Below are 17,776 nucleotides of genomic sequence, written 5' to 3' on the forward strand. Positions count from 1 at the left end.
AAACCAGGTGATGTATTTTTGTCTCTTAATTTTTCAGCCCCACCCTTACGTTTCTTAGCCTAGTTTTCCATCGTTATTCTTCTCCCGGTGCTCCCGATGGCCAGTCCGCTACTGCGGGGCTGTGCCGCGGTGGTGGATTTTCAAGTCATATTATTTTTAATTCTCGTGCTGTCAGGGGGTGCTGCAGCAGTATTCCCTCGCCACTGACATCCAAAACTCAGCCAGTGTCTTGGCTGAGAACGCTGCCTTTAACGTTCAGTTGCTTGACAGTTCAACAAATGCGTCCTCCTGGTCAGATGTCAGTCAGATGGTTTGCCGTACTTACAGTGAGTGGAAAATCAAAAGGCTGATGGCTTTTTTATTTGCATGCATTAATTTAACTACTATTTTTGAACTAACTGAATGTATGTTGTTTTTGACAGACATAGATCCCTGAATTGTGACAATCCTGTTTTAATAAACCAGTTTTTAAGTACAAATCTTGTGAGGTTTTCTTATGATTAATGTACAAAAAAAAGAGAAGCATTATAAACGTGTTTATGATGTGAAAACAAAACATATAAACATACAGGACAAGTGACAAGTGGAGACAAAACTAAAACTGTTGTCCAGTTCCTCTGTTCATTCTGCCTCAGGATTGGTGGGGTGATGTGGGTGGCCGGAGGAGGATGTCAGCAGAATCCCTCAGCTGGAGAACGTCACACACACCTGGACACTGCTGCAGGGCCTGGAACACACACACCACATACACCACATCACACACCACACACACACACACCACATCACACACACATCACATCACACACACACCACATCACACACACACACACACCATTTTACATTTACATTTTAGTCATTTTGCAGACGCTCTTATCCAGAGCGACTTACAGTAAGTACAGGGACATTCCCCCCGAGGCAAGTAGGGTGAAGTGCCTTGCCCAAGGACACAACGTCATTTGGCACAGGCAGAATTGAACCGGTAACCTTCAGATTACTAGCCCGACTCCCTAACCGCTCAGCCACCTGACTCCCCCATCACACACATCACACACCACGCAGGCAGGCAGACAGGCAGGCAGGTAGGCAGACAGGCAGGCAGGTATACAGACACAGGCAGACTGACATCAGACTGACTCACCTGCAGACTGCTGATCATGTCCTGCTTGTGTCTCTGAGCATCAGAGCTGTCAGCATCCCAGTCTGTCACTCCCAGCCTGACCACCATGGACCTGAGCCCCGCACACACTCCTGCAGGGGGGGGAGGGGGTGATTAGGAGGGCAGCTCTGTATTAGGGCCCAGCCCTGACTGTCTGGACCGCCTGACATTCTAGAGCACCCTCCACGTAACATTGTAGAACATACCCTGCACACAATATTCTAGAACACTCTCCACACAACATTCTAGAACACTCCACACAACATTCTAGAATATACCCTCCTCACAACATTCTAGAAAGTCTATCTACTGTACCTCATGTAGAGGTTTGTAGGTCTTCAGGTCTTGTGCATTTTGCCGATTCAGGGTAAGGGTGTTTAGGTCAAGGGTCAGAGGAGAGAGACTCACTGTGCAGGTGCAGCAGTGTTTCCGTGGTGACGGGGGTGGAGGTGAGGGTGAGCGTGTGCAGCTGCTGCAGTCCCTCTCTGCAGAGCTGCTCTCCTGCCCCCTGCTGGTCCAGACCGCTCACACGCTCCAACTCCAACACTTGCAGGCTGACACAGCTACGCACTGGACACACACCCATACACACACACACACATTCACACACACACAAACACTGATCAGCTTTCCTGACTACTCACCAGATCAAAGTGTGACGTATCAACTGCTGGTCTAAAATGTCACTCACCAACAGCAGCCAATCCCTGAACACTGCAGCCAGCCCCGCCCACACCGAGCACACGGAGGTGTGGCCAACACCGACCAATCGTCTGAAGGCAGCGGTTGCTGAATCTGGTTGGCTGTTGGCTGACAGAGAAGAGGAGGGCGGGGCTTGTAAAGGAAGAACTGACTGACTAGGTGACTTCATCACCATGGTTACTGTAGGAAACATCCCTGGTATCCATGGTAACTCACCATGGGTGCAGTGGTGCCACCTGGAGGTGAGTGATGCTCCTGCAGCCAGTGCCCAGTGCCCAGACCACCTCATGACCCAGAGGATCAGATGAACTCCTGACACACACACACCCACACACACACACACACACACACCCACACACAACCACACACACACACACACCCACACACACACACACACACACACACACACCCACACACACCCACACACACAGACACACACACACACACCCACACACACACACACACACACACACACACCCACACACACACACACACCCACACACACACACACACACACACACACACACAGACACAGACACACACACAGACACAAAACCCATCGACACTGTATGACTATGTTTAGCCTGTGTTCTGCTCCTCTCTCTCACCAACCGTCTCTGGAGGAGGGGATTGTGGAAGAAATTGGGATTTCCTGTGTGCTTACATTAATCACTAATCAATAGAACTAGTCATTGGATACTAGTTAGTACGTTTATCATGTAAGCTTGCTATTAATAACAGTAGATTGTGTCTATGTGTCAGGGTTAATAGATGTTCATGATCAGGAGAAAGTACTGGGTAAACGTCCTTTGTCATGACTACAAGGAGAGCGCCAACTATGATCTCTCTAGTCTGAGTGGTCATGTGTTGGGAGCTGTGAAGCTCTTCCTCTGAGACTGTTGTAACGTCATTACTGCCTGACTGTCACTATCTATGTTTACATTCCTGTGCCCTATAAAAGATGGTCCTCCGGCTTTCGGAGCTGAGAAAGACCTGGTTGAGACCTAAGCTTGGTGTTGTGTTGTCATCCCTCTCTGAATTGCTCCTCCCAAGGTTTCTTCCATTTTTTTTCTCCTGTTGAGAGTTTTTGGGGAGTTTTTCCTTGTCTTCCTTGAGGGTTTAGGTTGGTTGAGGGGCAGTTCTATGGGCATACTATGTGAAGCCCTCTGTGACATGCTTGCGTGTAAAATGGGCTATACAAATAAATTTGATTTGATTTGATGATGTGTGTATGGTCCCTTTCTGTAGGTGACTGTGTGTGTGTGTGAGTGTGTGTGTGGTCCTACCTGTAGGTGAGCGTGTGTGTGTGTGAGTGTGTGTGTGGTCCTACCTGTAGGTGAGCGTGTGCAGGTGTGTGTGGTCCTACCTGTAGGTGAGCGTGTGCAGGTGTGTGTGGTCGTACCTGTAGGTGAGCATGTGCAGGTGTGTGTGGTCCTACCTGTAGGTGAGCGTGTGCAGGTGTGTGTGGTCCTACCTGTAGGTGAGCGTGTGCAGGTGTGTGTGGTCGTACCTGTAGGTGAGCATGTGCAGGTGTGTGTGGTCCTACCTGTAGGTGAGCGTGTGCAGGTGTGTGTGGTCGTACCTGTAGGTGAGCATGTGCAGGTGTGTGTGGTCCTACCTGTAGGTGAGCGTGTGCAGGTGTGTGTGGTCCTACCTGTAGGTGAGCGTGTGCAGGTGTGTGTGGTCGTACCTGTAGGTGAGCGTGTGCAGGTGTGTGTGGTCCTACCTGTAGGTGAGCGTGTGCAGGTGTGTGTGGTCCTACCTGTAGGTGAGCGTGTGCAGGTGTGTGTGGTCCTACCTGTAGGTGAGCGTGTGCAGGTGTGTGTGGTCCTACCTGTAGGTGAGCGTGTGCAGGTGTGTGTGGTCCTACCTGTAGGTGAGCGTGTGCAGGTGTGTGTGGTCCTACCTGTAGGTGAGCGTGTGCAGGTGGTGGCAGTAGCAGCTGGCCAGCCAGAGTGAGCGGTCCGTGAGGACGTGAGGACAGTGAGACACCTGCAGCAGCAGGAGGCTCCGTCCTGCACTCCTCAGCAGGGCCTCCAGACCCCCCTCCAGACACGCCCTGCTCTCTCACACACACACACACACACACACACACACACACACACACACACACACGTGTGAGTACTGTGTACTGTCTGTGGTGTGTGTGTGGTATGTGTGTAGCAGCAGAGATGGGAAGTAACAAAGTAGTTACTGTATTTACATAGATTTTTCTGGTTTCAGTAGGTACTTTACTTCACTATTTACTTTTTCTGACAACTTTTGACTTTCACTCCTTACATTTTTTACACAAATATCTGTACTTTTCACTCGCTGGCTCCCGTCTATGAAGCTACCAGAGCAGAAGGCAACAAGAAGAATGGCCACGTTATGGATGAGACAGAGGGAGTTAGCGATGTCCACATGACTGAGAATAGAGACATTCCTGATCATCCATGGCCACATATGAGGGAGATTTTATGGTATCAGTACTTTACTTGACTATTTATTTTTCGAAAGGTTGAAAAAAACTTTGTTTTTAATTTTTTGTGGCGTGTTGTGTGTAAAAAAGTTGAGGATAGTTTTTTTTAAGGCTAAAAAAATATTTTCTTAAAAAAAGTTTACAAGAAGGTTTCGAGAGGTTGATTTTTTTGTGTTTCTTTTTGTGTGTGGTGTGTGTGTGTGGTGTGTGTGTGGTATGTGTGTGTGTGGGGTATGTATGTGAGAGTGTGTGTGTGTGTGTGTGTACCGTGTGTTCTTGTGGTAGTCCTCCCTCCTCTCTACAGGGTGTCTGGGTCTGGGCCGCAGCTTGTGCAGGACCAGGGCCTGGGTCTGTGTGCACCACTGGGACAGGGTGGTCAGGAACTGCAACACAACGTGACCACAACATGACCCCAACACAACCTCAACATGACCACAACACGACCTCAACATGACCACAAGATTAACCCAACACCTTCTATAACCACATCACCACCACAAGATGATGATGATGGTGGGGATGGTGATGATGAGGGTTATGATAATGATGATGATGGTGATAATGAAAATGGTGACAGTAATGAATGATGGTGGTGGTGATGAAGAGGCAGGTGTGCTCACCTGGACGGACACGCGAGCGTCCTCCAGTCTGACGTGAGTCCACACGGCCGGATGTCTGGCCACCATCCTCCAATCAGAGCAGACCTCTGCAGCCAGCAGCAGCGTCCTCACGTCCAGGAAGGGAAAAACACAGAACAGCCCCGCCCTCAGACGCAGGAGCCCCGCCCCCAATGCCCCGTCACCACGGCGATACGGGCTGGAGTCCACCGAGGACACGTCTAGGGGAGGGGCATCTGTTACACTGTGTGTGTGTGTGTGTGTGTGTGTGTGAGGGTCCTACCTGTGCCAGGTGTGTGTGTGTGTGTGTGTGTGAGGGTCCTACCTCTGCCAGGTGAGTGTGTGTGTGTGTGTGTGATGGTCCTACCTGTGCCAGGTGTGTGAGTGTGTGTGTGTGTGTGAGGGTCCTACCTGTGCCAGGTGAGTGTGTGTGTGTGTGTGTGTGAGGGTCCTACCTGTGCCAGGTGAGTGTGTGCTCCTGACAGCGATCTCAGGTGTGCTCCAGGGTTGGTCCTCTGACAGGGAATCTTCCTCCTCCTCCTCCTCCTCTTCCTCAGTGCTATGATGTCGATGAGGACCTTTCCTCCAGGTCCTGCACCCCCCCCAGCCTCCCGGCCTCTGCCAGCCCCCCGGCCTCTCCCAGCCTCCAGACCCCAGAGACAGTGTCCTCACGCGGCCACTAGGAGTGTTGGAGAGACAGGACGTAACCAGCAGGTTCTGTGTGGATGAACTCTCTCTCTCTCACACACACACACCTACCTGTATTGGTGAGGGTACATCTCCTCTCCAAGTCTGTATGGCTCTGATACACTGGTACTGCTCTGTGGAGGGGAGAGAGGGAGGGGGGGGGGGAGAGGGAGGGGGGGGGAGAGGGAGGGGGGGGAGAGGTCGATTTACAAAGTTTCAACTTTATCGTCATATGCACAGAATAAATAAGGTTTAAGAATATAAGAAAAAAAAACGAAAACAAAGCATAAAATACATTATATTTTGAGGCAATATAAACATTGTTCAGTGTTTATCTGATATTAAATACGCATATAAAATGGAGATCGAAAATATAGAACAAAAATGCAACATAGTCTTAATGTGTGACTCGTACCAGATCTCCATCAGTTACCCTGACCCCTGACTTAGATGACCCTAGACATAAACCTACCTTGTGTCCTATAACCTTTGATTCCAAGATCTGTTCTTCACTGCTATGATGGCTGTGTGTGTGGTGTGTGTGGTGTATGTAAGGGGTGTGCTGTGTGTAGTGTGTGTGCTGTGTGTAAGGTGTGTAGTGTGTGTGCTGTGTGTTGAGCTGCAGCAGTTGTCTCTCTGCACGGTCAGCTCTCTCCAGCAGAGCTTCTATGAACACCTGAAGACGAGCCTTGGCCACGGCCTCTCTCTCTGCTGTCTCTCTGAGGAAGCTCTCTATCTCACACACCTCTCTGCACACACACACACTCAGATAGACACAAACATACATATATACACACATACACACACAGGAGAGAGGGAGAGAGAGAGAGTTGAGGAGAATCAGAAGAGACAGTCCTCACTTTACCTTTACTGCTCACACACGCTCTCACACACACCCTCACACACACACCCTCACACACACCCTCACACACACGCTCACACACACCCTCACACACACCCTCACACACACCCTCACACACACACCCTCACACACACACACACACACACACACATACACATTCAAACACACCCTGAGGTCCTGAGAGTCCCTGTCAAGCAGAATTTATCATCAGGCAGCTGGGCAGACGCCCGCCCAACACGACATTGCCTCTGGCAACCCCTATCTCTGGACTACACGGACCACAATGCATCACACAGGAAACACTGAGGAGGACACCATCTCACGGTCATAATTCAGATTTTTGTGAACATACAGATTCCATATATATAATATACATATATATAATATACATATATATAATATACATATATATAATACCTTTTAATTACCCTGCACATGTACAGTGTGTACTGTATAATATACACACTGTGTGATGTGTACTGTATAATATACACACTGTGTGATGTGTACTGTATAATATACACACTGTGTGATGTGTACTGTATAATATACTGCAAACTGTATGTATGTGTGAATACTTTACATGCACAGTATAAGTCTAATGTATTGACATTCTACAGGTCAGTTACATAAATAATATATGATACACTATACAGTATTTATGTTTTCAAAAAGAGGCCAAAGTATATACATATACAGTATATCTGTATATGGTAGAGGTGGACTGTGAAGGGAAGCTGTGAGACTCACTGCTGTGTCTGGTCCAGAGCTCTCTCCTTCCCCTGCAGATCTGCCTGCAGCTCAGCCATCATCTCCACGGAGATCTGAACCTGTCTGCTGAGCAGCGAGGCCCTCTGCTCCACCTCCCTCTTCTCCTGGCCCAGCCGCTCCCCTGCCCTCCGCTGCGTCTGCAGCTCCTCCTCCCTCCTCTCCAGCTCTGCCTTCAGCCTCCCCACCCTGTGCTCCACCCTCTCCTCCACCTCCGCAAACGTCCTGGCCATCCTCTGGTCCAGCCCCAGGCCCAGCCTCTCCTCCAGACACAGGCCCCGGCCAAACTCCAGCCCCAGGCTTATCCGGCCTAGGTCCCCCAGATCCAGCCTGTCTCCAGACAGACGGGCCAGGGAGGTGGGGAGGGCCAGAGGGCCGGCGGAGGGGGCTGCAGTCCTGCTCGTCCCTAGATGGTCGTCCTTGATAAACAGCTCTCTCAGCAGCTGGGCTGAGGCAGAGCAGGAGGCCAGGTCCAGACAGGCCAAGGGCAGCTGCTCCAGGCCCAGGAAGGAGCTCTGTCTCTGGGCAGCGGGGGCTGCGAGGAGGGCCAGGGCCCGGGGGCTGGAGGTGCGGGCACGGGTGCGGGACAGGACCAGCAGGGTCTCGTAGGTGTGGCAGCTCACCAGGTGAGCCCTGAGCTCCAGCACGGAGGGGAAGCGGGCGTGGTCACAGCGGGGGCAGAAGTAGGGGAGGTCATGTGATGCCATCTCGGACCAATCCCAGCTCTACAAGTGTAGAGGTCGGAGGTCAGACAGAGAAGAGAGCGGGCCGAGAGGGAGGGAGGGGCCTCATTTCAGGTCCAGGAAGTGAGGGATGGGAGAGAAGAGAGGAGAGAAAGGGATGGGAGAGGAGAGAGAGAGTCCAGGTGTGTGTGTTCCTGTGGGAGAGGGGACAAACACTTCAGTCTTATACTGCAGGCAGAAATGAGGTCAGTGTGTGTGTGGTGTGTGTATTTGAACTGTTGGAGTTTCCTTCCCATTGAGGTCACAGGGAGAGGTTTTGACTGAGTGTGTGTGTGTGTGTGTGTATTTCATTCATCGTCCACATTAAGTTTTAATGAGGATCCTGTCTCTTAACATTACAGCATGATATCCCCCTCCCCCATAGAGAGAGAGAGGGAATGTGTGTGAGTGCGTGTGTGTGTGTGTGTGTGTGTGTGTGTGTGTGTGTGTGTGTGTGTGTGTGATCAGGACAATCTAGGTCATTGTTGGTCTGCTTCACCAGGGACTTCTACATAACCAACACTGACCCCGAGAAGAAAGAGAGAGAGGGAGAGATGGAGAGAGAGAGGGAAAGAGAGAGGGAGAGATGTGGAGAGAGGGAAAGAGAGAGAGGGAGATGTGGAGAGAGAGAGGAAAAGAGAGAGGGGGGGGGAAAGAGAGAGAGGGAGAGATGTAGAGAGAGGGAAAGAGAGAGGGAGAGAGAGAGGGAAAGTGAGAGAGGGAGAGATGGAGAGAGAGAGAGAGATGGAGAGAGAGAGAGGGAAAGAGAGAGACCGAGGGAGAGGGGGATGGAAAGAGAGAGTGCTGGTTCTACACCTTTACTGCATGTGTGACTGCACTCGGCTGTGTGTGTGTTAGGATTTTGACACGTTTAAGTCAAAAAAGGTAATCACGCTTACATTGGAAACGAATGAATTGGGGGGTAAGGAGAGAGAGGGAGAGAGAGAGGGAGGGAGAGAGGGAGAGAGAGAGGGGGAGAGAAGGAGAGAGGGAGAGAGGGAGGGAGAGAGGGAGAGAGAGAGGGGGTGGGGGAGGGGGGCGGTCGGATGAGAGAGCACGCGGAGTAAGATAACATGCCATGAGTCCTCGCTCCACTCTTTATCCACGGATGAATGAGCAGAAAGAAAGGAGGGATGGAGGGATGAAGAGATACCACATCTGCCGTTTGGTTCTGTGTGGTATCTCTCCTCCCTCAGCCGTCCAGAACCAGGGACCACATTCAGTTCAACTGACTCTCATACTGCCGTTACGTTGCTGAGGTAAAACGCGTTCACTTCAAGTGAGTTGTTTAAGGCGCGGTTACAGTAAAATAACACACTGGAACATCGTTCAGATTTAAAGGATATTCTCTCACCTCTGGTACTGGACTCCGTTCCTGGTCCCGGTAAAGGAACACCGTCACACATATACGATTTGCTTCCGTCTATGTTTCTCTTCGGTACAGTGGTTAATACAGCTGCTCTTTACCGGCGTCATCCAGTCCGTTCGCGAGTCTCAAACTAGATGTTCTACCTCGCGCATCACTCCTGTCGCTTCTCATACCGGAGACAGGCGCGCGAACCAGCTCCTGCTGCTGCGCTGACGTAGGCCCCGTGACGACAGGATGCGCTCGGGCAGCTGACTGGAGGAGCGGGAGCAGAGCAGACCTACCGGAGCGCTCCGTTCAGGCTCTGCAGCCTCTGCGCTCGGTAACGGAAGTGAACTGATGCGTAAACTGCCGGTAGGTTAACAGTTATAAAAGACGAGTCGTCAAGTGAAGGAACTCTGCCTCCTCGCGCATGACTAGCGGTGCTGCTGGGCACCGCTCAGCACCAAACGTCAACCGTTCCGTTCTGGTCCTAATTCTTCAACTGTAATTATACAGCTCTGTTTGCGCTGTTTACCAGATTCACTCACTGTCCTTAGGTAGGCTGGATCTCTACTTGAGATTTAGTACAAAGAGTTATCTGTACAGTTAGCTGGTTCATGCTGTACGTTAGCAGTATGTATGGCACCGGTGTTGCACGCTGGAGCCTGGTGCTGATGGTGTAGCCTATTGTGCGTCACCTATGTTGGTGTTTTGTACATTCTGTGTCATCCAGATAATTAACCTTTTTAATTTGTATCTTAAAATATTTTTGTATTATCTTAAAAAAGTATTGATTGATATAGCTGTATTTACCCAAGGTTATAAATACAGTTTCAACCATCAGGCTCTGAGCTGTAGTGTCCATTAATAACCACAGAGTGGCAGCAGAGAGACACAATGCAAGGAGTGTCCATGCACGCACAGCCGCAGGTCTGTTATACATGTGTTTGAGAAAGGTGTGAGTATGGATTCTGGAAAACAGAAAATTGACTGATTCAGATTCAAAGGTCATTGTTTGTATTTTTATTCACGTTCATGTTTTTAAAGAACACAACATCTCGGACGGAGCAAAGCGCTGCCCTTCATGCGTAAAGAAAGCTACGTGTTTCCGTTATTGTACATAAAGGCACACTAACGTGTGCAACTCTGCTTGTCAACTACAATGTTGAAGTACCGCGTGTCTCTCCTGGAGAGCTCTTACTAAAGTGACATAAGAAAGCAGCTGGCTGTTCTAGAACGTCTGGAACAGAACCATCATAGATTCACAATCTGGTCGGATTATAGACTCATTCCGTAGACCACATAATATAAATGTACTCATACAAAACTGAGTTGGGAGAATATAAACATAAATGTTTTGTCTGATCGATGTATACAAATATAAAGTGTTCACATATCTTTAGAAATATAACGTTTACATCGAGCAAAGAATGGTTATGTAACCTGTGACAGGCCTTTACTTGTAAGATCGTCATGCAGTTTTTCACAAAACAACACTTTACAATCGGAGATTTACATATCTCTCTCTCTCTCTCCGCCTGCGCCGCTCAACCCTAACCAGTCCACCCCTCTCTCCTCTGCGGGCGTGTTAACGGATCCAAACAGTAGAACGCACAGCCGTTCGGAAGAGGACAAAGTTCCAGTTCCAACATCCTCGGGAGAATGTTCAGCCCACCTCGCGCTCTTTACTGACGAGAACTTCCATCACATAACGCAGCACCCGCGCCACAGACCACCAGACTGACGTCTCAGTAAACGTTGCCATGGTGAGGTCAGGTCAATCGAAGCCTCGTAAACACCAGGATAAAACTCTCAACCGTCGCGGTCACCGGGAGCTCGCGGTTCAGACGCCGCCAGGGAAGGCGAGGGTGTAGGCTGCCATCATCTGAGCGCGCAGCTGCTGCTTAACATGCACGCGCCCGTGCCTCTTCCGCTCGTCGCTGCGCGCGAAGCGTTTCCCACAAACTTCGCAGGAAAACGGCTTCTCTCCCGTGTGCGTGCGCGTGTGCGTGGTCAGGTGGTCACTCCGGCTGAAGCTGCGCAAGCAGATAGCGCACTGGAAAGGCTTGTGTCCGGTGTGGATGCGTACATGCCGGTTAAGCTCGTCTGAGCGCGAGAAGCGTCGCTCACAGCCAATGATTGGGCAGGGGAACGGCTTCACCTTCACGGTTCCCTTCACGGGGCTCTTCCTGGCCCGGGAGGGTTTGCACGCTCCCACCGGTGTGCCGGTGCTTCTCGGGAGCACGGCGGGCAGGAGGGATGAGAGCAGGGCGTCCAGGGAGGAGCAGAAGGAGGAGGCGGGGTGGAGGAGCTCACTCGGGCTCTGCACGCTCCCGGCCTGCACCTCCACACTCTCCGGTTTGACCCCACCTGACGGCGCCAGGTAGCCACTTGCCCAGTCCTCCAGCAGACCGGGCTCCTGCTTAATGTCCGCCCCGGTCTTCATATCACCGGCACCGGCCGCGGGGTGCAGCAGAGAGTCCAGTAGCTCCGCTACTTCCGCATGATCCAGTCCCGGTACCAGGAGCATTGGGTCGGTACTGACCGCGCACAGACCCTCACTGGGCCGGGAGAACTGGTCGCACCCGTTGCAGCTGTTCTCAAACTCGGTCTTGATCACCAGCTGGTGAGCAGTGGGGTGGACGGAAGCCGCGGTACACGTCTCGTGGCTGCACCCGTTGAAGGCTGGCTCGTGCGATAGGGAGTAGAGCGGAGCGGAGGCGTTGTCGGGGAAGGAAGGAGAGAGAGCTCCGGTGTTGTCAGCCTCGGTACCGGGACCTGTGCAGATCCCCACGATTTCCGTGATCATGTTGAGGATGGCGTCGGTGCTGCAGTGCGCCCCCGGTAGCGCCTCCGTGAAGAAGCTGCCGGTGTAGGCGAGGGAGGGTGACAGCGTGTCAGAGGAACCGTCACTCAGGTCGGAGAAGAAGTCCGAGTCTGAAGCCTCGGTTCCCGGTGAGAACGCGCAGCCTGGCGGAGAGAGAAGGGAGGAGACACCGTTATTACCGTCTCACTGCACGGTGCACTGATGCATGGATTGATAACTCTGTTTAAAACAACCTGCACAGTGATGCGTTGAAGTTGTGCAGGCAGCACTTAATGCATTAGACAGTCTGCAGCAGTTACATAAGCATGAGCCGTGAGAACAGGATAACTGTACATACCTTGCCGGTCCAGTAATCCCAAACCCACTTCGGAATCGGTACTGTCGCTGGGGCTGGGGCTCGAGCCCACACTGTCCACCCAGGCACAGCAAGCGTCCTCGAACTGCGACATAAAGCTGCTCTCTTCGCTCAGGAGCATGGTGGGAACAGGATGCGTTACAGCTCGTGGAAATTGAATTACAAAGGTAAACGAGCAATTTCACGAAAATCAATATCAGTTATGAAATTGAACGGTTATAATTCGATTTTATTAATCTTGTTAATAAACGATTAATTTATCCAAAACGATAAATTCCAGGGATTCCCTTCAAGTGTATCAGAGCAGATTGTAGATGTTAGTCCGTTATGCCAAGTCGATGTGAATGATGATAACTGGGGCTCGCGATTCTCCTTTTTATACTCTACGGTCGCTATGTAGAAGCCCTTGCCTGCTATTGGTCGATGCAGGCTCGAGGATTCCCCCGCTACGCGCTCCAGTGCCCAAACATGGTCAGAGGATGTGACGGGGGTATCCCCTCGCCTTAAAAGGACACACAGGAATGTGACGTGAAGAAGGGATTCTCTAGAATCTCCCTTCTATGCGACACTCGCTTTCTGGCGCGAGATCAGAGGAGCTGGAGGGATGATGCGCGAGGCGTATTACACAACTAACCCACTTTATAATGCAGCAGCAGCACACCTACAGCCGCGCGCTCTAGATACACGCACGTGTTTTACCTGCTGCACCTAGAAAGTCGTCTGCAGCAGATCAAGGTTCAGGGGAGCATCGTTTTCTTGTCAAAGTATTTCAGTCTGCATGAAGACTGTATTTACCTCTTCGCAAAGTATCCACATCTCAGCCAACAGGTGCGGTGAACGAGGATAATAATTTGAAGCAATACTACAATAATACTACAACAATACTACAATAATACCACCGCGCCACAATGACATCTAAAGTATTGCAACAGTAGCTGATTAATGGTGAACAAAATTGATACTTCAGATCAGTCAGTCGGTACAATCACTGGTACCATGCAACACAAACAACAACATCTCAGCTGAACATCAGCCACTATGATGCAGGTAAGTCGTATGTAGAACAGGAAGTGCTCCGTCGGTGCCCTTAGGCCGAGTAGAGCACGCGCGCACACACACACTATAGTTTCAAATACATGGATGATCAGTTATGTTGTGCGTTTGTGTCTGCGCATGTGTTAGTGATTCCTTGTGTGTGCGCACAGGGGCTTGGTTAGACCGTGTCTATCTGTCTCCGGTTCCGACGGGGGCAGGGATGATGAAATAGCCATGGGGGAAGAGAAAACTATGAAACGAGACATTAGAGAGAAGCTCGCGCTCAGTCAGAGTCTGGATGGGTTGACTGGAGGCGCGTGCTGCAGCTTGGTTCAGATTCAGCACCATGGACAGAGCACATGCGCAGTCACAGCAGGGAAAGCAGGGGAGCAGAAGCCAGTGTTTCAAGCAGTGTGTGTGTGTGTGTATGGACATTACAGTCTGATCAACATGGCGCATAAACACAGAGCCCATCACAGCACCAAATTATGATTAGACCCGGTTCCCCCTCCCTCCAGCCCCCGCAACACTGGAGCAGTCGGTTGCTAAGCTACATGCTCCCGCCCACTCACCCTGTCTCAACAGCGCAAGGATGGAAAGTCTGTCCCATTCAGGCGCCAGCCAGCGTTCCATAACACGTTCTGTCAATCAATCACCTGTGCGCATGCGGTGGGAGTATTCCGCCCGTTATGAGGGGCCGTTAAGGAAATAATTCAGACTGTCCTTACACAAACACATATGAAACACATACACATTAATACTACTGAAAACTCACATCCACATATGTGAAATGCTCACATCGACACATGAAACGCATTCACATGTGAAATGTTCACACACGCATTCAAACTTACATATATATACATATGAAACGCTCGCACAGACGCATGGGAAACACATTCACACTCATACAGTATATGAAACGCTCAAGTCTCATAAGGATGAGTAAGAAGCTTTGAGAATGTAAGAGTGTGAGATAATTTTCAATATATTATATTTCAGTATATCTGGAAGTCAGTTCAGTAGTTTAGTAATTTTACAGAAACAGGAGCAAAATAACTTTAAACTAGAACGAAAAAAATGTAATACTGGGTGACCAAACACACAGATCTAGAAAATAGGAAATATATGATTACCAAAGGAAATGTAATTTGTTTAGCTGGTTCAAAGTATTTCACATAGCTCTTCTTACCAATTTATAGGTTCAAAGGCATGCGCCTTTAATGCCTATAGGGTAGGCTACTCAGACAGGTCGAAAACAACTTCTGATACAGAATATCAGCTGTCCAACATGCCTATAAAATCTATATGTTTCAACATCATAGTAAATGTTCTCACAGGTTAGCAGGGGGTGCATTTCAGGGCACGGCTGTAGTGTCTTGCCAAGAAATGCACCACATGAAACTTACTCTGGTTACTCATAGTCCCCTCGATGTACAGTAAGAATAATTTGATCCTGGGATATACAGAACAGAAATGACATGAGGGGTACATTTCAGGGCAGGCCTGGGCACATTCCAGAACCCCGAAAGCAAACTGCGTCACAGTATTCTATAGTTCTAAAAGGTCATGCAACTAACAAAACAACGTCGTGATATCTTACATGCAACATTTGAGTTGCAGTTCTCATCGTGAGTGACGTAGGGCGGGTGTGTAATGGAACGTCTTGACAGACGGCCTTGGTTCTAATTCTAGTATTGCCTGAATCATTAGGGAATTGTCTGCGCGTGCCAATACCGGAGAGGAGCGATTCCTCCCGGTGAGGGGGCGAGGTGTGTCCATGACTAGAACGGCTGGGCCGTCTGAAGAGTTTAGTTACCTCCGCCTCCTATACAGATGATCAACTGTATTTATCAGCACACACACAAACACAAGACAAGTCTTTGCGTCAACGACACGGTTCTGACAGGCGCACAGCCTTGTTTGCCTTCTCTCTCGTCGCTGCTACAGTTTCTATATTTAGCCACCGTCCTGCCGGTAAACGGCCTCAGTTGTCATCGTCTCTGTATTCACTTGGAACGACCACAGAAGCGCGCAGGAGATCGGTAAGATGTGGAAGCCAGATGGTTCACGGGCAGTTGTTGAGGTGTTCTGCTCTCAAACCGCCCGAGGGCGCTGTTTGTCTCATGGTTTCAATGTAGCGCATGTGTTTTGATGGTCAGCCAACCTTGACTGAATGTTTGTGTAACAGGGGGTAAAACAGCCTTGGAAACACACACACACATTAACCCCCCCCCCCCCCCCCCCCCCACAAACACACACACACATTAACACCCCCCACACACAAACACACACACACAAGGTTGAGTGACGTTACCAGTTGATGTCCTTGAAGGGAGAACTCTGCCAGCCAGTTGGTTGGTTGGTTGGTCAGCAAGTTACTCACCCAGCCAGGCGGTCAGTCAGTTAGCCAGTCAGCCAGCCAGCCAGTCAGTCAGTTAGCCAGTCAGCCAGTCAGTCAGCCAGCCAGTCAGTCAGTTAGCCAGCCAGTCAGCCAGTCAGTCAGTTAGCCAGTCAGCCAGCCAGCCAGCCAATCTGTCAGTCTGTCAGTTAGCCAGCCAGCCGGTCAGTCAGTTAACCAGTCAGCCATCCAGTCAGCCAGTCAGTCAGTTAGCCAGCCAGCCAGACGGTCAGTCAGTTAGCCAGCCAGACAGTCAGTCAGTTAGCCAGTCAGCCAGCCAGGCAGCCAGCCCGTGTCCAGCAGTGATGGCAGCAGGAGTAGCAGGGTTGGTGGAGAGCGTTCTGTCTCTCTGCCCTGCGTCTGTGTTCCTGGGGTGTGTTCTCCTGCTGGCTGCTCTCCTCGTGCTGGGGGCAGCGTGGGGTCCCTCCCCTGGCAGCACCCCCCCGGTGCCCTGCCTGCCATGGGTGCCCCTGCTGGGAAGCCTGCCCTGGCTGGGAGGGGGGCAGCCCCCACACTTGCTCTTCACCCGGCTAGCGCACAGGTAGGCCCCTGGACACGCTCTGCTTCATCTGCACCCCTGTGGGTGTGTGTGTGTGTGTGTGTATATACAGTATATATATATGTGAATGTAGGTGCATGTATATTCAGGTACGGCCCTCTCTATGCCATGTACCTGGGGCCTCACTACACGCTGGTCGTCAACGACTACCAGCACGCCAGGGAGGTTCTGCTGCAGAGAGGGAAGGACTACGCTGGGAGACCCAAGATGGTGAGAGGGGGGGAGGGATAGAGGGGGGAGGGATAGAGGGGGGGAGGGATAGAGGGGGGGAGGGATAGAGGGGGGGAGGGATAGAGAAAGGCAGGGTTGTGTCCCAGCCAGGATGAGGGTCAAGACAGGAGAGTTTGCGTGGCGACGGAGAGAGTTCAGTGTTGTCAAGGTGACTAACCCTCCCGGTCTCCAAGGTAACCACGGAGCTTCTGACCAGGGGGGGGAAGGACATTGCGTTCGCTGACTACTCCTCCCTCTGGAGGAGCCACCGCCGTCTGGTGCACCAGGCCTTCACTCTGTTTGGAGAGGGGAGCCACAAGCTGCAGGACATAGGTGACTCTATCACACACACACACACTAACTCTCTCACACACACACACACACTAACTCTCACACATACACACACACAATGTATGTACTCAAAACACACTTGTGTGTGAGCAGTGCTGGAGGAGGTCGAGAGCCTGTGCTGCTCCCTCCAGGCCAGCGGGGGGCGGGCCGTGGACCCGGCGCCGGCGGTGACGCGAGCTGTGACCAACGTGGTCTGCACCCTCGTCTTCAGCTCCACCTATCGCCATGACGACCCGGAGCTCACCCAGGTGATGGAGTACAACGATGGCATCGTGGAAACCATCGCTAGGGGAGGACTGGTGGACATCTACCCCTGGCTCAGGGTACACACACACACACACTCACACACTCACACACACACTCACTCACACACACACTCACACACAAACACACACTCACACACACACAAACACGCACTCACACACACACTCACAAACACACACACTCACACACAAACACACACTCACACACACACAAACACGCACTCACACACACACACTCACACACAAACACACACTCACTCACTCACTCACACACACACTCACTCACACACACACACACACACTCACACACTCACTCACTCACACACACACACACTCACTCACACACACACACACTCACACACAAACTCACACACACACAAACACGCACTCACACACACACTCACAAACACACACACTCACAAACACACACACTCACACACAAACACACACTC

General features: G+C 51.0%; 3 protein-coding genes across 3 annotated transcripts in view; 1 reads left to right on the forward strand and 2 right to left on the reverse strand.

Moving 5' to 3' along the window:
* Positions 1–631: 631 nt before the first annotated feature.
* Positions 632–7,960, reverse strand: LOC136967954 (F-box only protein 41-like). The gene is made up of 11 exons (XM_067261954.1): positions 7,236–7,960; positions 6,232–6,372; positions 5,392–5,615; positions 4,940–5,172; positions 4,587–4,702; positions 3,765–3,917; positions 2,075–2,170; positions 1,848–1,966; positions 1,565–1,726; positions 1,139–1,248; positions 632–727 (listed from the first exon to the last, which is right to left on the reverse strand). Exons 1-11 carry the CDS (start codon positions 7,958–7,960, stop codon positions 632–634), a joined length of 2,175 nt encoding a protein of 724 aa, XP_067118055.1.
* Positions 7,961–10,933: 2,973 nt separating this feature from the next.
* LOC136967955 (early growth response protein 4-like) lies at positions 10,934–12,626 on the reverse strand. The gene is made up of 2 exons (XM_067261955.1): positions 12,488–12,626; positions 10,934–12,293 (listed from the first exon to the last, which is right to left on the reverse strand). Exons 1-2 carry the CDS (start codon positions 12,624–12,626, stop codon positions 11,167–11,169), a joined length of 1,266 nt encoding a protein of 421 aa, XP_067118056.1. The 3' UTR covers positions 10,934–11,166.
* A 3,620-nt stretch (positions 12,627–16,246) lies between these two features.
* cyp17a2 (cytochrome P450, family 17, subfamily A, polypeptide 2) overlaps positions 16,247–17,776 on the forward strand; it is a 3,682-nt gene continuing 2,152 nt past the window's right edge. Inside the window, exons 1-4 of the mRNA XM_067261197.1 lie at positions 16,247–16,482; positions 16,590–16,710; positions 16,905–17,043; positions 17,155–17,384. Of these exons, the coding sequence (XP_067117298.1) occupies positions 16,247–16,482; positions 16,590–16,710; positions 16,905–17,043; positions 17,155–17,384 (726 nt within the window). The remainder of the gene's footprint in view (positions 16,483–16,589; positions 16,711–16,904; positions 17,044–17,154; positions 17,385–17,776) is intronic.

The sequence above is a fragment of the Osmerus mordax genome, chromosome 23 (assembly GCF_038355195.1).
Source record: "Osmerus mordax isolate fOsmMor3 chromosome 23, fOsmMor3.pri, whole genome shotgun sequence".
Taxonomy (NCBI): domain Eukaryota; kingdom Metazoa; phylum Chordata; class Actinopteri; order Osmeriformes; family Osmeridae; genus Osmerus; species Osmerus mordax.